The 22,079-nt window shown below is 37.0% G+C and overlaps 1 protein-coding gene across 7 annotated transcripts in view; it reads left to right on the top strand.

Annotated features, from left to right (window-relative positions):
- LOC136330942 (guanylate-binding protein 4-like) overlaps positions 1–22,079 on the top strand; it is a 221,631-nt gene that overhangs the window by 190,163 nt on the left and 9,389 nt on the right. For all 7 annotated transcript variants that reach the window (XM_066268587.1, XM_066268589.1, XM_066268585.1 and 4 more), the window contains one exon: positions 8,181–8,461. In XM_066268587.1, coding sequence (XP_066124684.1) covers positions 8,181–8,461 — 281 coding nt within the window. The remainder of the gene's footprint in view (positions 1–8,180; positions 8,462–22,079) is intronic.

Genomic DNA, 22,079 nt, shown 5'->3' with positions numbered 1-22,079 from the left:
CTTCCTTAATGGCATCTGAGGGTGGTTTTGTTGATAGTATTAATGAGATTTAATAAAGAATAAAAAGTTAAAAAAAATAAAAAAATAACAAATCGAAAAGAGTTGTTTTTTTAAAAAAAAATTAATAATGAAATAAAGAAAAATAAAATTAAATAAAAAATTTTTTTTTTTTTTTTTAAAAAGGAAATTATTCCCCCCCTCTTTTTTTCCTCTCCTCTCCTCTCCCCTCTTTCTTGAGAAAATCTTGTGGTGGACTGTGAGTTATAACAAACAATGCCTGTGATGGAGGGCCTGAATTGGGGAAAAGTAATAAAGGGGCAAAAAAGAGAGAAAGAAAAAAAAAAAAAGGAAAAAAAATAAAAGAAAAAAGAAAAAAAAAAGAGTGTATGGACCCACAAAAAGCAAATAAGGAAAAAATTTGGGTCAAGAATAAAATGATTTGCTTTTAGGTGTTGGTTTTCTAAGAGTTATGATGAGAGGAATAAGAGGAAAATGGAAAAATGGGGGGACAAATTAAAAACTTACTATTGTATTTAGTGGAACAAGAACTAGATAATATGGAGAGCCAGGGATGGGAGCACTGCTAGTGAGTTAAAAAGGTGAAGTAAAAACCCCCCAAAATGCCACAAACATAGGTTTGAGTCCCAGATAAGATAATTTGTTTGTTATTGAGGTTTGAATGAGAGGAGATGTAAAGGAGAAAGGAAGAAACTAATATAGAGGGAGAAAAGAAAGAGAGAGAGAGAAAAAAAGAGGGAACCACTAAAAGAAGAAAAAAGAAAGGAGAGAGAGAGAGAGTTAAGGGTTTTGGAGTGCAACCCTCATAGAGAGAAAGGAAGAGAAGAGAAATGATAATGGGAGATGTAACACTTATGGGTAGTGTAGTTCAAGGAGAGGAGAGAGTAAGACCGGTAGAGAGTTAATCGGCCAAATTGGAGGAGGAAAAAAAAGTCTCAAGAATGAAGATAAGAGAAACAAACGAACAAATATAATAAAATGGGATAGGTTAGAAAGTCTGCAGATTATTCTTGATTTTGAGAGGTTATCTTCTTGCTTTTTCTTTTCTCTCCCTCTTCCTGGTCGGTGACTCTGTACCCCGGGTTCTGCCCCTTTGGCACGCTCAGGTAGAGGTTTGCAGTTGATAAGTCTCTATGGCAATGTCATGTATTGTGCTTTATTCTCGTTGGGAGTCGAGGCTCATTAGCATTTATAGGCTCTGACAGTGAGAGAGTCCGTGTTCCTGGAGCCTTTCTCCTAGTCTTTCCTTCCTCAATTAGTAGCCTGATAGTCCAGGTATGGGGTTGCTGCTGCCTCTGCCTGGATAGTAAGAGGCTCAAATTGCTGGCAACTCCCCACTCTATTTCCACTCAGCACAGGGCTCTGGGTAAGGCTCAGTCAGTCAGAGCTCCTAGCATAATCAGGCGGGCTTTCCGCCCACTCGAAGACCTCTGGCTCTGCCACTCTATCCGGTAACACAAGCGGGCGCCCACTTCCGGGGCGCTTGGAGGAAACTCTCACTCACTGTCTGCGACCAGGATATCCGGCCAGCAGTCTCACGCTCTGAGTGAAACCCCCAACCGCAGGGAAAAGTTGCAGCGTTGGAATTGAGTCTCGCTCCGTCCCCATGCGCGGTTTTTGCAAGGCGCTGGGGCGGCTCGAGATTCCGCTTTGGCCCACACAAAGGCCCCTGACTCTGCCCCTCTGTGCGATAACACGGGCGCGCACTGCCGAGGAACTTGGAGGAATCGCTCACTCCTTATCTGCGCGCGCAAACCAGGATATGAGGCCGGCCGTGGTTCCCTCTGAGTGAAACAGCCTCCAGCACGGAAAATCTCCACCGTTGGGATTAGTTCTCACTCCCTCCCGTGCGTGGCTTTCCCAGGGCGCTGGGGCTGCCCAGAGACTCTGCCCTCAGCCCACAGGAAGGCCTCTGACCCTGCCTCTCCGTGGGGCAACACGGGCACCCACTTCTGCGGCTTAGGAAGAAATCTCTCTTCCACTAACTGCGCACCGACCAGGAGACCGGGTAAAATGGCCGCTCCGCTTGTCTTTCTTTGTTTGGGTTTGGCGCGAGTGTTAGCTTGTATTGCCCGGGTTGCCACAGGATCAGATTTTCCTCGGCTTGGATCTCTGAGCCACAGCCTGGTTCGGCCGTTTTTGCTGCGGCGGCCTGGATCTATTCACCCCCTTTGCCCGCCTCAGTTTCTATATTCACAGTTACCAGAGAAAGCCGCCCTGTTTAGGTTAGTGAGGAAGGCGGAGCATTTCTTACTCCCTATTTCCTTCGGGGTTTGGTTATATATTTAGCCAATTTTTCACTCAATCATACTTTTAGGTGTATTGCGAAGAATCTGGAAGCTCCAAGTATAGGTTTTTCTGTTTCTGGTTGAAGATCTTGTTGATTTTGGGGGAGATTTATCGGTATCGCTTCCTACTCCGCCATTACTCTGACGTCATCCCCCAATGTTTTATTTTTATAAAATGACCAGATTCCCTCTGTTACATCCATCTAAGACTCACTCTTGACGCTTGTCTCGGTCACATGATACATTTATCCGTCCCACCCTAAAGGCCTGTCCGTGAAAATATTTTCTGACATTAAACCAGTCCATGGCCCAAAAAAGATTGGGGACCACTGCTTTAAAATATATGCATCATAGAAGTACAGGAAGAAGAGACAGACTAAAATATTCAAAACCTGTTTGAAGAAATAATGACTGAAAACTCCCCTAACCTGGTGAAGAGAAAAGACAAATCCTGTAAGCAGAGAGTCCCAAACAAGATGAACCCAAAAAGGCACAAACCAAGACAAAACATAATTAAAATGGCAAATGTTAATGACAAAGAGAAAATCTTAAAAGCTGCAAGAGAAACACAGTTAGTTACATAATAAGAAAATTCCTAGAAAACTATCAGTTCATTTATCAAGAGAAACATTGTAAGGCCAGAAATGAAATATTTAAAGTGAAGATATTCAAGGACTTACAACCAAAACTACTTTACCCAGCAAGGCTATCATATAAAATTGAAGGGGAAATAAAGAGCTTCACAGACAAGAAAAGGCTTAAAAGAGTCTGTTACCACCAAACCAACATTACAAGAAATATGTAAGAGCCTGCTATAAGAGGAAGAATAGCAAAAAGAAGAAAAGAGAAAAAATACACACAAAGAAACATAGTTAAAAGACTGATACAGCATGACCAGGTGGTGGCGCAGTGGATAGAGCATTGAACTGGGATGCCGAGGACCCAGGTTCAAGACCCCGAGGTCGCCAGTTTGAGTGCGGGCTCATCTGGTTTGAGCAAAGCTCACCAGCTTGAGCCCAAGGTCGCTGGCTTGAGTTTGGGGTCACTCGGTCTGCTGTAGCCCCCCCACCCCCGTTCAAAAGCACATATGAGAAAGCAATCAATGAACAACCAAGGTGTCACAACAAAGAATTCATGCTTCTCATCTCTCTAACTTCCTGTCTGTCTGTCCCTTTCTCTGACTCTGTCTCTTCACAAAAAAACAAAACAAAATAAAAAAAAAGACTGATACAGCAATAAACACATACCTATCAATAATCACATCAAAAGTAAATGGCTTCATTCCTCCAATCATATGACATAGGGTATCTGAATGGATATGAAAACATGAACACAGATCTGCTGTCTACAGGAGACCCACTGTAGAATGAAAGACACAGACTAAAATAAATGAATGGAAAAGATATTTTATGAAAATGGAAAGGAAAATAAAATCCAGGGTAGTAATACTTATATCAGACAAAATAGACTTTAAAACAAAAATTATAGTAAAAGACAAAAAAGAACACTATAATGATCAAGTGAGCAATCCACAAGGGAATATAACCCTTATAAACATTTATGCATTCAACACAGGAGCACCTAAATATGTAAAGTTAATCTTGAGGGACATAAAAGAAGAAATTGACCATAATTCAGTCCTTATAGGGGATTTTAACACTTCCATTGTTAAATGGAAGGATTTGTCCTTCCATTGACATGAAAGGATATATCTTCTATACAGAAAAACAATAGAACAATGGTGGCCTTAAAATGACACATGAAATTAGATGAATTTAATAGATATCTTCAGAGCATTTCAGTCCAAAGCAGCAGAATATACCTTTATTCTAAGTCCACATGGAACATCTTCTAGGATAGACCACATTTTAGAACACAAAAGAAATCTTAATAAATTTAAGAAGATTGAAATCGTATAAAGCATCTTCTCTGACCACAATAGAATGAAACTAGAACTCAATCACAAAAAAAGAGAAAAACTGAAAAACACACAAAGACATGGAGGCTAAATAACATATTACTAAACAATTAATAGGTTAATGATCTGATTAGGAAAGAAATCAAAAGATACCTTGAAACAAATGAAAATGAGAACACAGTGACCCAAAATCTATAGAACACAGTGAAAGCAGTCTTAAGAGGGAAACTAAGCATTACAGGCCTACCTCAAAAAAAAGAATATTCTCAAATAATCAGTCTAACCTTACACTTAAAGGAACTTTAAAGGAAAAACAACAAACAAAGCCCAAAGTGAGTAGAAGGAAAAAAAACAGTAAAAAACAGAGAAGAAATAATTAAAATAAAATTTTAAAAGACAATACAAAAGACCAATAAAACTAAGTACTGCTTCTTTGAAAAGATAAACAAGATTGACAAACCCTTAACCAGAATCATCAAGAAAAAGAAAATAAAGGGACTCAAATAAATAAAACCAGAAATAAAAAGGAGAAGTAAAAACAGAGACTAAAGATATACAAAAGATTGTAAGAAAATATTACCAGCTACTATATGCCAACACATTGGACTATCTGGATGAAATGGATACAGTCCTAGAAACATGCAGTGTTCTAAAATTGAATCAGAAAGAATCAGAGAATCTGAATAGAGTAAAGAAATAAAATTGAAATAGTAATCAAAAACTTCTCAACAAACAAATATCAAATATCCAGGACTGAATAGATTTACCAGTAAATTTTAACAAACATTCAGAAGAACTAACACCTATCCTTCTCAAACTATTACAAAAAAATTCAAGGGCATAAAAGATTCCCAATCTCATTTTAAGAGGCCTCCATTATCCTAATTTCAAAACCAGATAAAGACACTACAAAATGAGAAAATTATAGGCCAATATCCCCAGTAGGCATAGGTGTTAAAATTCCAGCAATATATTAGCAAACCAGATCCAGTAATATTTTCAGATGATATACCATGCTCAAGTGTAATTTGTTCCAGGGATGCAAAGATAATACAATATCCACAAGTAATAGAAGCAATACAACACATTTTAAAAAAGAATAAAAACGCCATGACTATATTAATAGATGTAAAAAAAGTATTTGATAAAATTTAGAACCTTTTGATGATAAAGACTCTCAGCAAAGTGAAAATAGAGGGAACATACTTCACATAATAAAAGCTATGTTTGACAAGCCCACAGGCAATATCATACTCAATGAACAAAATCTAAAAGCATTTTTCTTAAAATCAGAAACAAGTTTTATTCAACACAGTACTAGAAATCCTAGCCACAGCATTCAGACAAAAAGAAGAAATAAAGGCATCCAAATTGGAAAACAAGAAGTAAAACTATCATTATCTGCACATAACATGATACTGTCAATAGAAAACAATAAATATTCCATCAATTACTTTAACTGATCAATTCAGTAAACTAGCAGAACACAAATTAAATATTCAGAAATCAGTTTTATTTTTATATACCAATAAAAAAAAACATCAGAAATGGAAACTAAGAAAAAAATTTCATTCACAATTGTTTCAAAAATAAAAAAATACCTAGTAATAAATTTAACTGAAGATGCAAAAGACCTTTACTTGGAAATTATAAGACACTGAAGAAAATACAAATAAATAGAAGCGTATTCTGTGTTCATGAATAGGGAGAATTAACATCTTTAAAATTCCATACCACTCAAAGCAATTACAGATTAATACAATTCCTATCAAGATACCAATGGTGTATTTCACAGAACCAGAAGAAATAGTTTAAAAACATATATGGAACCACAAAAGACCTCAAATAGTCACAGCAACTCTTGAGAAAGAAGACCAAAGTTGGAGGAATCACTCCACCTGATACAAATAATACAAAGCCACAGTAATTGAAACAGCATGGCACTGGCATAAAAACAGTCATGTAGATCAATGGAAAAGAATAAAGAGCCCAGAACTCAACTCATTACTATAGGATTGATTAATATTTGACAAAATGGACAAAAAAAATACAGCGAGTAAAGAAATCTATTCAATAAATGGTATTGGGAAAATTGGGCAGAGAAGTGCAAAAAAATGAAACTACACCATTTTCTTATACAAAGTATAAACTGAAAATAGATTAAATACGTAAACACTAGTACTGAAACCATAAAAACCCAGAAGAAAACATGAACTGTAAAATTGTGTGCATTTCTCTTAGCCACATATTTTCTGATATATTGCCTCAGGCAAGGATAACAAAAAAAATAAACAAATGAGACTAAGGGGGTCCTCGGTTACAACACAGTTTTGTTCCTATGACAGTGACGTAACCCAAATTTTGTTGTAAGTCGAAATACACCCTAGCCTAAGTCACTGACCTATCCTAACACAGTTGCAAAATCATAACCTAGAACATAACAATAAAACTAAGCCACAGAAAAAGGAAAAGGACATAAATATACTGTATTTACAATGTACTGCATATTCTTCCATCGCATACAACCAAACCAGTTTGCCCACATAGACCATGAGTATGACGCTAACAGTGAAAGCCAAAACACTCACATCTCAGTTTTTTTAAGTGTTTATGGAAGTGAATATCATAAACTCAAAACATCATATGTCAGAAACTGTAGTAACCCAAGGATACCCTGTATTTCAAACTAAAAGATGTTACAAAACAAACAAAAACGATTAACAAAATGAAAATGCAACTCATTGAATGGGACAACATATTCACCAATGAAACATCTCATAGGGGCTTAATATCTAAAACTAATAAAGAACTTATACAGCTCAACATAAAAAATAACAATTTAAAAAATGGACAGAAGACCTGAATAGACACTTCTCCAGAGAGGACATACACATGGCCAATAGACATATGAAGACATGCTCAATGTCACAATTCATCAGAGGAATGCAAATTAAAACCACAATAAGATAACATTTCATGCTTGTCAGAATGGCTACCTTCAATAAATCAACAAATATCAAGTGTTAGTGAGAATAGAGAAGGTGGAGAATAGGGAACCTCATGAATTGTAGGTAGAAATTTAGATTGTGGAAAGCAGAATGGAGAATTAGAAGTGGCATTGCCTTATGATTCATCAATTCCACTTCCGGGGATATATCCAAAGAAGCCTGAAACACTAATTCAAAAGAATATATGCACTCCTATGTTCATCGCAGTTATTTACAATAGCCAAAATTTAGAAGCATTCCAATTGTCCATCAGTGGATGAGTGTGAGTGTATAAAAAAGCTGTGGTACATCTACATCATGGAATATATTTCACATCTATAAAAAAGAAGAGAATACTACCCTTTGTAATAGCATGGATGGACCTGGAGAGTATTATGCTAAGTGAAATAAGCCAGTCAGAGAAAGAGAAGTACTATATTATTTTATTCATACATGGAATTTAATAAACAAAATAAACAAAGTAGAAACTGACACAGAAAGAACTGACAGAAAGCTCAGGGAAGAGGGGGATTGATGACAGGGTGAAATGGATGAAGAAATTAAGAAGAAAAAAGAATCCTAGACACCGACAACAGTATAGTGATTACAGAGTAAAATGTGGGAGGGGAAACGGGGATGAGGATGTAGAGCATAAAGGGTGATGGAAGGAGACTTGACTTGGGATAGTGAACACACAATATACAAATGACTAATTATAGAATTGTATTTCTGAAACCTATAAAATATTAACTAATGTCAACTAAAGAATTTATTAAAAAATAGTAGACAGGACACACAAAAGTGAAAGGAGAAGATAAGGATGAGGACAATGAAAAATATGGGGAGAAGAAAAACGAGAAAACAAAAAATTTATTTCAATAAAATTGTTTTAGAATGCTGCTCTCTAAAGCTTGTACAACAATTAGTGAGAAGTTGCATTTCATTTCCTAAATAGCATGTATCTTTCAGGACTGGGGACTCTGGCAAAGGCCTATGTGGGTGCCATCAACAGTGGGGCAGTGCCTTGTTTGGAGAACGCGGTGACAACTCTGGCCCAGATTGAGAACTCAGCGGCTGTGCAGAAGGCAGCCGAGCACTACAGCCAGCAGATGGCGCAGCGAGTGAGCTTCCCCACAGACACGCTCCAGGAGCTGCTGGATGTGCACATGGCCTGTGAGAAGGAAGCCATTGCAATCTTCATGGAGAACTCCTTCAAGGATGACAAGTGGGAGTTCCAGAAGAAGCTTATGGTAATATGTCTTAGTATATATTCTTCTTGAAAACTGTCCTAAAATGATGCCGAGAATCCCCTTTTGTGATCCACAGTGCATGTCTCTCACTGTAAAATGAGCATGGATTCTTCTGAGTGACAGGCTATACAGACTACTATCCACGCTTCTTTCACAAGATTCTTTATGTTCTATTACTACAAATCAGAAGACTGTGTGCTTACCCACTTAAAACAACACACATGTTGTTCAGGTCAGATTCTAGCACAAGTTATGGGTGCCATGCTCAAAGACCATAGCTGAAAACAAGATTCAAACAGGCTCATGTCATACGGAGGTTCTAGGAAACTCCCCTCCATCTTCAGGCCAGTAATGGTGCATCATATCCTTGTATTGTTTCCAATCTCTCTGAACCGTCTCTACCACCAACTGGAGAAAGCTGCTTTAAAAGGCTCGCGCCCTGGCTGGTTGGCTTAGCCATAGAGCGTCGGCCCTGCATGTGGAAGTCCCAGGTTCGATTCCTGGCCAGGGCACACAGGAGAGGCACCCATTGGCTTCTCCACCCTTTCCCCTCTACTTTTCTCTCTCTCTCTCTCTCTCTCTCTCTCTCTCTCTCTCTCTCTCTCTCTCTGCCTCCCATAGCCAAAGCTCCATTGGAGCAGAGTTGGCCCGGGCTCTGAGGATGACTCCATGGCCTCCACATCAGGTACTAGAATGGCTCTGATTGCAGTGGAGCAACGCCCCATAGGGGTGGAGCATCGCCCCCTGGTGGTCATGCCAGATAGATCTCTGTTGGGCGCATGCCCAACTCTGTCTGTCTCCCTTCCCCCCACTTCTCACTTCGGAAAAATATGATGACTCAGAGGTAGAGCATAGGCCCCGCTGTGGATGTCTGGAGTTGGAATTCTGGTCAGGGCACACAGGAGAAGCGCCCCTCTGCTTCTCCACCCCCCTGCCTTTACTTTTCATTCTCTCTCTCCTTCTCTCTCTCTCTCTCTCTCTCTTTCCCCCCTCTTCCTGCAGCCATGGCTCGTTGGAGCAGGTTGGCTCCAGGTACTGAGGATGGCTCCATAGCCTCTGCCTCAGGCATAAAAAGAGCTCAGTTGCTGAGCAACACCCCAGATGGGCAGAGCATCGCCCCCTAGTGAGTTTGTGGGGTGGACCCTGATTGAGATGCATGCGGGAGTCTGTCTCTGCCTCCCCGCATCTCAATGAATAAAAAAGAAATCAAGCTGGACTGTATAACATAATCTAATCATTAGATTCATATTCATCACATCCATAGGCCCATGTACTATGTAGAGAGTGGATAAAAGAAAGAGAACAGTTAGAAGACATCATAATTCTACTTACTATAGGCACCTTCATAAAAAGTTTGTCTTTGAACCTTTCTTTAAATATAGGTTACAAAAATCTCTCAATTCATATACAAGGAACCCAAATTTATTTAAATATAGAAGTAAAGAAAATAAATTTTATTTTTCTGGGGGTTTTTTTGTTTTTGTTTTTGTGTTTTGTTTTGTTTTACAAACTCTCATTGAAAAAATTTATGACTAGTTTAAGACTGTTCAGAGACCACAACTCATTACTGGGCAGCTGATTTGCTATGTAAATACATGGTGGCTAGAAGTAGGCTTACAGTTGTTCATATGGAAAATAATCAATAAATTACACAAGAATAAACTCTGTATGTTGTGTGCTCACAGCTGTAAACCTCCTTTTGCCTCATTCTGTCTTTTTTCCATAGTAACCCAAGTTTGTAGAGGAAAGTCCTGTTGAATTTTTTATTGTTTGTTGTCTATTAATCTTACTTCTGAAAAAGAAACCATGCATAATACTAGATTACATATTTGAAAGTTGCTAGTGAGTAAATCTTACAACTATTTATCAAGAGGAAAATAAATGATGGGCAGAGATTTTACTTGGGGTAGTGAACACACAATACAGTGATGATTGGTAGAAATGTGCACCTAAAATTTGTATAATTTTGTTAACCCATTTCACACCAATAAATTCAATGAAGTAGAAAAAAAGAGAAAGAAATGTTTCTAACTATGTAAGGTGTGGGGTATTAGCTAGACTTACTGTGGTTATCATTTCACAACGTATACAAATACTAATTCTTTAATTGTACACCTGAAAATAATATAATGTTATTGTCAGTTTTATATCAACTGGGGGAAAGGCACATGGAATTCATGTCTACCAACCCCATCATTTCACAGGTGTTGAGCCAAAGCAAATAAGGGACTTTCCACATGATGCTTGGTGATTGCAATTCCTAGTCCATTCTGATGCTATCAGACTGCTTCTTTTTTTTTTTTTTTTAATTATTTCAATAACAGTTAACATACAATACTATATTTCTTTCAGGCATACGCATAGTGATTAGACACTTACATAATTTAGAGATTGCTCATCCCAAAAAGCCTAGTACCCATCTTACACTGGAATAACAGACAATGTTCCTCCAGTATTATTGGCTATATTTTTTATGTTGTACATCACATCCCCATGACTGTTGTTCTAACTGGTACTTTATACTTCTTAATCCCTTCCCCTTTTTCACCCATTGCCCCAAACTGCATGCCGTCCGTCTGGCAGCCATTAATTTCTTCTCTATGAGTTTGTTTCCATTTTGTTTTTACATTTATTTTGTTTTTAGATTCCATATATAAGTAAAATTATATGGTATTTGTCTTTCTTTGTCTGACTTATTTTATTCAGTATAATACTCACTTTTTAATATTTTGAGGAGTTTTCTTACTAATTTTCATGGTGACTGCACCAATTTAAAATTCCACCAGTAGAACATGACAGTTCTCTATTCTCCACATCCTTGCCAACATTTGTTTGTTTGTTTGTTTGTTTGTTGATGATAGCCATTCTGACAAGTGTGAGGTGATATCTCACTGTGGTTCTAATTTGCATTTTCCTGATGATTAGTGATATTGAGCATCTTTGTATGTCTTTTGGCATTCTGAATGTTTCTTTGGGAGAAGTGTCTATTCAGGCCTTCTGCCCTTTTATTAATTTTGTGTGTGTGTGTGTGTGTGTGTTAAGTTGTATGAATTCCTTATATATTTTGAATATAACCTTTTACTAGATATATCATTGGTGAATATCTTTTTTTATTGATGGTTTTCTTCTCTCTGCAAAAAAACATTTTAGTTTAAGTTAGTCTCATTTGTTTGTTTGTTTGTTTCCCCTGCCCAAGGAGACAGCATATATCTGTAAAACTAGAAGTGATGTCAAAGTCTTAGGATTTCAGTTCTTACATTTAAATCTGTAATTCATTTTGTGTTTATTCTTGTATATATGTCTGTCTAGTTTTCCCAACACTATTTATTGAAGAGACTGTCTTTATCCCATGCATATTCTTGCCTCCTTTATCACAGATTAATTCACCAATAGGTGGGGGTTTGTGTCTTGGGTCCCCATTCTCTTCCATTGACCTAGGTACCTGTTTTTATGTCACTGCCATGCTGTTTTGATTACTATAGATTGTATAGTTTCATATCAAGGAGCATATCTCCAACTTTGTTCTTCTTTCTCATGACTGCTTTGCCTCTTCAGGGTCTTTTATGGTTTCACATAAATTTTAGGATTATTTAGCTCTGTGAGAATGTCATTGGTATTTTGACAGGAATTGCATTGAATCTATTGATTGCTTGGATATTATGGACATTTTAATGATGTTAATTCTTCATATATATGGCCATAGTATATCTTTCCATGTTTTTGTATTGTTTTCAGTTTCTTTTATCCATATCTTTTAGTTTTACAAGTACAATTCTTTTACCTCACTGGATAAATTTAGTCCTAGGCATTTTATTCTTTGTTAGATAGTCATAAATGGGGTTGTTTTCTTAAATCATGTTCTTGATCATTCATTATTAATGTATAAAACTACAATTAAGTTCTGAATATTACATAGCTTTGAATCTTTGTACTTTCCTGAATTTATTTATTAGTTCTAATAGTTTTTAATGACATCTCTAGGGATCTCTATATATAAAATCATGTTATATGCAATTAATGACAGCTTTACTTTTTCCTTTTCAATTTAAATATCGTTACTTCTTTTTTTTAATGACTGCTGTGACTAGGATGTCCAATATGATATTGAATAAAATTGGTGGAAGTATACATGCTTGTCTTTTCCTAATTTCAAAGAAAAAACTTTTCTTTTCACCATTGAGTATGATGTTATCTGAGAGTTTTTCATACATGCCCTTTATTATGTTAAGGTATATAGCCTGTATTCCAAATTTGCTCCATTTTATTATAAATTGATGTTGGATATTGTCAAATTTTTTGCATTGATTAACATGATCATATTATTTAATTTTTCATTTTGTTTATGTGATTTATTTCATTCATTGATTTGCGAATGTTGAACTAACCTTGCATCCCAGGAATAAATCCTACTTCATCATGGTATATGAACTTTTTAATGTATTGCTATATTTGGTTAGCTAATCTTTTGTTGAGGATCTTTGCATTTATGTTCTTCAGTTATACTCCTATAACTTTCTATTTTTGGAATATTTTGTCTGGCTTTGATATCAGGATGATGTTACCCTCTAAGTACTTTGGAGGTCTTCAGTCTTCTTTGGTTTTTTGGAAAAATTTGAGAAGAATAGGTACTAATTCTTCTTTGAATGTTTTCTAAATTCACTTCTAAAGCCATCTGATAAGGGCTTATGTTTGCTGGGAGGTTTTTTTTTAATCATTGATTCAATCTAATTAGCTATCAATAATTCAATAGTTATCAATCTGATCATATATTTTATTTCTTCCCAATTCAGCTTTGAAAGATTTTATGTTTCTAAAAATTTCTTCCAGCTTGTCCAAATTGTTTGCATACAATTATTCATAATATATGCTTATAATCCTTTGTATTTCTATTGTGTCAGTTGTTATTCCTTTTTTTTTATAATAAATTTTTATTAATGGTAATGGGATGACATTAATAAATCAGGGTACATATATTCAAAGAAAACATGTCTAGGTTATTTTGTCATTAAATTATGTTGCAAACCCCTCGCCCAAAGTCAGATTGTCTTCCGCCACCCTCTATCTAGTTCTCTGTGACCCTCCCCCTCCCCCTAACTCTCTCCCTCCCTCCATCCCTCCCATGTCCTCCCTCTCCCCACCCTTGGTAACCACCACACTCTTGTCCATGTCTCTTAGTCTCATTTTTATGTTCCACCAATGTATGGAATCATGTAGTTCTTGTTTTTTTCTGATTTACTTATTTCACTCCGTATAATGTTATCAAGATCCCACCATTTTGCTGTAAATGATCTGATGTCATCATTTCTTATGGCTGAGTAGTATTCCATAGTGTATATGTGCCACATCTTCTTTATCCAGTCTTCTATTGAAGGGCTTTTTGGTTGTTTCCATGTCTTGGCCACTGTGAACAGTGCTGCAATGAACATGGGGCTACATGTGTCTTCACGAATCAATGTTTCTGAGGTTTTGGGGTATATACCCAGTAGAGGGATTGCTGGGTCATAAGGTAGTTCTATTTGCAGTTTTTTGAGGAACCACCATACTTTCCTCCATAATGGTTGTACTACTTTACAGTCCCACCAACAGTGAATGAGGGTTCCTTTTTCTCCACAGCCTCTCCAACATTTGCTATTACCCGTCTTGTTGATAATAGCTAATCTAACAGGAGTGAGGTGGTATCTCATTGTAGTTTTGATTTGCATTTCTCTAATAACTAATGAAGCTGAGCATCTTTTCACATATCTGTTGGCCATTTGTATCTCTTACTGGGAGAAGTGTCTGTTCATGTCCTCTTCCCATTTTTTAATTGGATTGTTTGTTTGTTGTTGAGTTTTATGAGTTCTTTGTAAATTTTGGATATTAGGCCCTTATCTGAGCTGTTGTTTGAAAATATCATTTCCCATTTAGTTGGCTGTCTGTTTATTTTGATATCAGTTTCTCTTGCTGAGCAAAAACTTTTTATTCTGATGTAGTCCCATTCATTTATCTTAGCCTTCACTTCTCTTGCCATTGGAGTCAAGTTCATAAAATGTTCTTTAAAACCCAGGTCCATGATTTTAGTACCTATGTCTTCTTCTATGTACTTTATTGTTTCAGGTCTTATATTTAGGTCTTTGATCCATTTTGAATTAATTTTAGTACACGGGGACAGGCTGTAGTCGAGTTTCATTCTTTTGCATGTGGCTTTCCAGTTTTCCCAACACCATTTGTTGAAGAGGCTTTCTTATCTCCATTGTGTGTTGTTGGCCCCTTTATCAAAGATTATTTGACCATATATATGTGGTTTTATTTCTGGGCTTTCTATTCTGTTCCATTGGTCTGAGTGTCTATTTTTCTGCCAATACCATGCTGTTTTGATTATCGTGGCCCTATAATATAGTTTAAAGTCAGGTATTGTAATGCCCCCAGCTTCATTCTTTTTCCTTAGGATTGTTTTGGCTATTCGGGGTTTTTTATAGTTCCATATAAATCTGATGATTTTTTGTTCCATTTCTTTAAAAAATCTCATAGGGATTTTGATGGGAATTGCATTAAATTTGTATATTGCTTTGGGTAATATGGCCATTTTAATTATATTTATTCTTCCTATCCAAGAACAAGGAATATTTTTCCATCTCATTGTATCTTTTTCGATTTCCCTTAACAATGCTTTGTAATTTTCATTATATAGGTCCTTTACGTTCTTTGTTATGTTTATTCCTAGGTATTTTATTTTTTTTGTTGCAATCGTGAAGGGGATTATTTTTTTGAGTTCGTTTTCTAATATTTCATTGTTGGCATATAGAAAGGCTATGGACTTTTGTATGTTAATTTTGTATCCTGCGACCTTACTGTATTGGTTTATTGTTTCTAATAATCTTTTTGTGGAGTCCTTCGGGTTTTCGATGTATAGGATCATATCATCAGCAAAAAGTGATAGCTTTACTTCTTCTTTTCCGATATGGATGCCTTTTATTTCTTTGTCTTGTCTGATTGCTCTGGCCAGAACTTCTAGCACCATGTTGAATAAGAGTGGAGAGAGTGGACAACCCTGTCTTATTCCTGATTTAAGGTAGAAAGTCCTCAGTTTTATGCCGTTTAATAGGATGTTGGCTGATGGTTTATCATATATGGCCTTTATCATGTTGAGATATTTTCCTTCTATACCCATTTTGTTGAGAGTCTTAAACATAAAATTGTGTTGTATTTTATCAAAAGCCTTTTCTGCATCTATTGATAAGATCATGTGGTTTTTGTTCTTTGTTTTGTTGATATGGTGTATTACGTTAACCGTTTTGCGTATGTTGAACCATCCTTGAGATTCTGGGATGAATCCCACTTGATCATGATGTATTATTTTTTTAATATGTTGTTGTATTCGGTTTGCCAGTATTTTGTTTAGTATTTTAGCATCTGTATTCATTAGAGATATTGGTCTGTAGTTTTCTTTCTTTGTGCCATCCTTGCCAGGTTTTGGTATGAGGGTCATGTTGGCCTCATAGAATGTGTTTGGAAGTATTGCTTCTTCTTCAATTTTTTGGAAGACTTTGAGTAGAATAGGAACCAAGTCTTCTTTGAATGTTTGATAGAATTCATTAGTATAACCGTCTGGGCCTGGACTTTTATTTTTGGGGAGGTTTTTAATAGTTTTTTCTATTTCCTCCTTGCTGGTTGGTCTGTTTAGGCTTTCTGCTTCTTCATGACTCAGTCTAGGAAGGTTGTATTGTTCTAGGAATTTATCCATTTCTTCTAGATTATTGTATTTGGTGGCATATAATTTTTCATAGTATTCTACAATAATTCTTTGTATATCTATGATGTCTGTGGTGATCTCTCCTCTTTCATTTTGGATTTTATTTATTTGAGTCCTGTGCCTTTTTTCCTTGGTGAGTCTGGCCAAGGGTTTGTCAATTTTGTTGATCTTTTCAAAGAACCAGCTCCTTGTTTTATTGATTTTTTCTATAGTTTTTCTGTTCTCTATTTCATTTATTTCTGCTCTGATTTTTATTATCTCCTTTCTTCGGCTGGTTTTGGGTTGTCTTTGTTCTTCTTTTTCTAGTTCCTTAAGGTGTGAAGTTAAGTGGTTTACTTTGGCTCTCTCTTGTTTGTTTATATAGGCCTGAAGTGATATGGGCTTTCCTCTTATTACTGCTTTTGCTGCATCCCAGAGATTCTGATATGTCGTATTTTCATTTTCATTTGTCTGTATATATCTTTTGATCTCTGCGCTTATTTCTTCTTTGACCCATTCATTTTTTAGAAGTATGTTGTTTAGTTTCCACATTTTTGTGGGTTTTCCCCCCTCTTTTTTGCAGTTGAATTCTAGTTTCAAGGCTTTATGATCAGAAAATATGCTTGGTACAATTTCAATTTTTCTAAATTTGCTGATATTGTCTTTGTGGCCCAACATATGGTCAATTCTTGAGAATGTTCCATGTACACTAGAGAAAAATGTATACTCTGTCGCTTTGGGATGAAGTGTCCTGTAGATGTCTATCATATCCAGGTGTTCTAGTATTTTGTTTAAGGCCACTATGTCTTTGTTGATTCTCTGTTTGGATGACCGATCTAGAGCCGTCAGCGGTGTATTGAGGTCTCCAAGTATGATTGTATTTTTGTTAGTTTTTGTTTTAAGGTCAATAAGTAGCTGTCTTATATATTTTGGTGCTCCTTGGTTTGGTGCATATATATTAAAGATTGTTATGTCTTCTTGATTCAACTTCCCCTTAATCATTATGAAATGACCATTTTTGTCTCTGAGTACTTTTTCTGTCTTGTAGTCAGCATTATTAGATATGAGAATTGCTACACCTGCCTTTTTTTGGGTATTGTTTGCTTGGAGTATTGTTTTCCAGCCTTTCACTTTGAATTTGTTTTTATCCTTGTTGCTTAGATGTGTTTCTTGTAGGCAGCATATAGTTGGATTTTCTTTTTTAATCCATTCTGCTACTCTGTGTCTTTTTATTGGTAAGTTTAATCCATTTACATTTAGTGTAATTATTGACACTTGTGGGTTCCCTACTGCCATTTTATAAATTGCTTTCTGTTAGTTTTGTATCTAGTTTGATTCTTCTCTTTTGTTTTTCTATCATTTGTTTTTGTTTGTTTGTGTTCCATACTTCTTTCCTCTGTTGCTACCTTTTTTAAGTCAAGTGTTTTTGTGGTGGTTTTTTCAAGGGTGGTTACCATTAAGTAATGAAAAGGGTACCTACCATATTCATTGTAGTACGCTATCTTATAAGTATTTCTGCACTTCATCGTCCTTTGCTACTGTTAATCTCCATCCTCTCCCCCCTTTTTTTCCTTTGTTGTCACAGTTTAAGTTTGGTTTTATTGTGTTCTTGGTGGAGCTGTTACTTGTGGTGTTGTTTTCTTTTGTTCTTTGAATCTGGTTGGAAAACCCCCTTTAGTATTTCCTGGAGTGGGGGCTTTCTGTTGATAAATTCTCTCATCTTTTCTGTATTTGTGAATGTTTTTATATCTCCTTCGTACTTGAAGGATAGCTTTGATGGGTATAGTATTCTTGGCTGAAAGTTCCTCTCTTTCAGGGCTTTAAATATTGGGGTCCACTCTCTTCTAGCTTGTAGAGTTTCTGCTGAGAAATCTGATGATAATCTAATAGGCCTTCCTTTATATGTTGTACTCTTCTTTTCCCTGGCTGCCTTGAGAATTTTTTCTTTGTCATTGGTTTGTGTCATCTTTATTATGATGTGCCTTGGAGTGGGTTTGTTGGGGTTAAGAAAACTCGGGGTTCTGTTTGCTACTTGAATTTGAGGCTTTAGTTCTTTCCACAGGCTTGGGAAGTTCTCGTCTATTATTTGTTTGAGTATATTCTCCATTCCATTTTCTTTCTCTTCTCCCTCTGATATTCCTATTATTCTTATGTTATTCTTTCTGATGGAGTCAGACAATTCCTGTAGGGCTTTCTCGTTTTTTATTATTTTTGAGTCTCTTTCTTCTTCTCTCTGTTGTGCCGCAAGTTGTTTGTCTTCTATTTCACTAATCCTATCTTCAATTTGGGCTGTTCTGTTAGCTAAGCTTGTTACCTTGTTTTTCAGCTCGTGAATTGAGTTTTTCATTTCTGTTTGATTTGTTTTTATAGTTTCAATATCCTTGGTAATATATTCTTTGTGTTCATTGAGTTGTTTTCTGATCTCCCTATATTGCCTTTCTGTGTTTTCTTGTATATCTCTGAGTATTTTTAAGATTTCCATTTTAAATTCTCTGTCATTTAGCTCCAAGGCTTCCAATATGTTAAGTCTTTTCTCCATAGATTTTTCCACATCTATTTGTGTTACCTCTCTTTCTTTTGTATCCATAATATTCGATTTCCTCTTTCTTATCGGCATCTGAGGGTGGTCTTGTTGATAGCACTAATTAGAATTAATAATGAGTAAAAAGTAAAAAAAAAAAAAAAAAAAAAAAAAAAGTAAAACACCCCACAAAAAAAAACAGTAATAATTTATTATTTCCCCCCTTTTTTCTTTCTTCTCTTTCCCTCATCTGCCCTCCTCAGGGAAATATCGTGCCTATAATGGAGGGCCTGATTTGGGGTGAAGAGTTCAAGGGGCAAAAAAGGGAGTAGGGACCTACTAAATGCAAAAAAAAAAAAAAGGAAGAAAATCTTAGACAAGCATAAGATGATTTGCTTGTAAGTGATGGTCAACTAAGAGAAGTAATGAGAGGGATAAGAGGGAACCAGAAAAAAGGAACAAAAAAAAATAATAAAGAAGAAAAAAAAATAAAAATAATAAGTAAAAATCTGTTGTATTAAGTGGAGCGAAGATTAAATACAATGGAGACCTTGGGTTGGGAGGACCCAAAATGCCACAAAAATAAACAAGAAAAAAAATAAAAACAAAAGCAAAAAAGAGAAATAAAGCCAAAAAAAGGCCTTTAGTCCCAAATTAACTAATTTGTTCATGATTGAGGATTATATGGGAGGAAAGTAAAATGAGAAAAGAAAAAACGAATAGAAAGGACAAAATAAGAAAAAGAGAAAAACGAAGGAAGAAATAAAATAGGAAGAGAAAAAAACAAAATTAAGCAAGACAAAAAAAAACAAAAGAGGAGAGAGTGAGAGTTAAGTGTTTTGGAGTATAACCTTAAAGGAGGGTGAGGATGAAGAAGAGAAATAAAGTGCAACACTCATGGGTAGTGTAGTTCAAGAAAGAGGAAGCATAAGATGGGCAGAGAATAGAAGGACCGAGGTGGAGGAAATAAAGGCAATAAGACAGAAGAAACAAACAACAACAAAAAAAAAATTAGTGGATCAAGTTGTAAAGTCTGTGGATTTTTCTTGATTTTGAGAGGTTAACTTCTTCCTTTTTCTTTTCTCTCCCTCTTCCTGGTCGGTGACTCTGTACCCCAGGCTCTGCCCCTGTGTCACACTTAGGTAGGGATTGCAGTTGATGGGATTCTATGGCAATGTCATATAATTGGCTTTAGTCTTGCTGGTAGTCACGGCTTGTTGGCGTTTGCAGGGTCCAACGATGAGAGAGTTTGCTTTCCTGGATTCTCTCTCCTAGTCCCCCTTTCTGAATTAGCAGCCTGGTGATCCAGCTATAAGGCTGCAACTGCTTGTGCCTGGGGAGTAAGAGGCTCAAAGAGCTGGGAAATCCCCACTTTATCCCCACTCAGTGCAAGGCTTTGGGAAAGGCTCTGACAGTCAGGGCCTCCAGTTTAATCAGGCGGGGGTGGGAGTCAATTGTTGTCAAGGTGACTGTTCAGCTCCTATCATTTAGTTGGACCTCTCAACCCAGGCTTTCCACACTTTGTAGCCTGTTTTTGCAGGGAAGAAGAGGCACTAGTCTCTGCTTGCGACTAGTGTAGTATAGATCTTATTATCTGCCAAGTCCTTCTTGTTAGCGTTTATCCCTGAATATGGAGGCTCTATCAATCAGAAGTTGCCCCCGCCCCTTTAGCGAGAGGCACTAAAAAATATCACGCCTCTTGTCTTGGATCGCTGAACTGAGAGAGATCTTATCAATTAGAACCGAGGGTGCGCAGATTTCATGGGTTAAGCTAGTTTCAGTGATTGGGTCGCAGCTGTGCTTCCGAAGGTATTTTAGGCTGCCTGCGCGCGCCCCTCCCCCAACGCTTGATTGTTAGCTTGAATGGCTGGGTGAGGTGCCCCGCCCACGGAGAGAATCTCCCAAGCCTCTCCCGCTCGCCCTGCCGCTGGCGGCTGGATCACACCAGGCGCAGGATAATGGAGCACCCTGGGTGTGCGGGCCAGTAGGGCGCTCTGGGCACGTGGAATGCCCAAGGCACGCGCGCGAATGGGGTGCTCTGGGCACCGGTGGCTGGCGACTCTCACTCGCAGTGTGCAGGCCGCTGGGAACGTTAGCGGTGCCCAACCGGACCGGGCGCGCACGCGGCTGCTCGCGGCGGCTCGCGGCGGCGGCTCGCGGCTCCCAAGTGTGGGCTGACTCACCACAGGCGCACTTCCTCGCGGCTTGAATGAACGTCCCTGCGGTAAATTCCTCCACACCCTCATCTCTCAGATTCAAGTGATAACAGTCCTTTCGCTATCAGTTTGTGTGGAACTCCGGAATGCTCTGAGGATAAATTTTTCTGTTTCTAGTTGATAAATTTGTTGTGATTTAGGGGAGAGCTGTCGGACGCGCTGCTCATGGCACCATTTCCGTGACGTCACTCATTATTCCTCTTTTGATTCTGACTTTATTTACTTGAACTTTTTCTCTTTCTTTTCTTTTTTGATGAATCTGTTTAAAGATTATTAATTCCATATATCTTTTCAAAGAATCAGCTCTTGGCTTCTCTGATTTTTCTTTTCTATTGATATTTTTAGACTTTGTATTATATATTTTTATTCTATTTATTATTTCCTTCCTCCTACTTAATTTGGTCTATGTTGTGTTTTTTTTTTCTGGTTTCTTTAGTGAAAGGATAGATTGTTTGAGATTTTTCCTGTTTTTGGAGGTAGGCCTGTATTCAGTGGTGGGATTCAAATAATTTAACAACGGGTTCTCTGCCCTAATGACCATTTTAAGTATAAAAAAAAACATACCAAAAGGTAGTTTTTTATGCATTTAGTACTTGAATAAGAACAATAAAAGTGGTATACAAAACTAGATTATAAAAAAGTGTTTTAAAATATTAATGAAAAAATATTGAATAATACCTGACAAAACACAATAAAATTTCTATTTAAGGTATTTCCATACTGCTTCTTGATTGGCATCCTCACGTGCGATTTTTTTCACTTATGGACGTATTGAAGATTACTACGGGCACTTAGAATATGCTGTTGCGCTGATGAATGTTAAAAAAGAGTAAGGAATGTACATTTGTGATTTCCACATTGGGCAGCTACCCATGCATCCACCTTAGAGAGAACCCTAGTTCCAAGTGCCATTTTAACAACCAGTTTGCCGAACTCAGCAAAAAATTAGGTATCGGTTCTACTGAACCAGTGCAAACCAGCTGGATCCCACCACTGCCTGTGTGCCTATAAATGTCCCTCTGAGATGTCTGTTGGCTGTATCCCATAGTTTTGGGGTACTTGTGTTTCTATTTTTATTAGTCTCAAATATCTTTTGATTTTTTTCCTTTGATCTCATTGTTAACCCCTTCTTTGGTTAGTAGCATATTATATGTTTGTGTTTTTCAGTTT

Source organism: Saccopteryx bilineata, chromosome 3 (genome assembly GCF_036850765.1).
Source record: "Saccopteryx bilineata isolate mSacBil1 chromosome 3, mSacBil1_pri_phased_curated, whole genome shotgun sequence".
Classification (NCBI taxonomy): Eukaryota; Metazoa; Chordata; class Mammalia; order Chiroptera; family Emballonuridae; genus Saccopteryx; species Saccopteryx bilineata.
The sequence above is the reverse complement of the archived record's forward strand: the minus strand, read 5'-3'. Positions and strand labels throughout refer to the sequence as shown.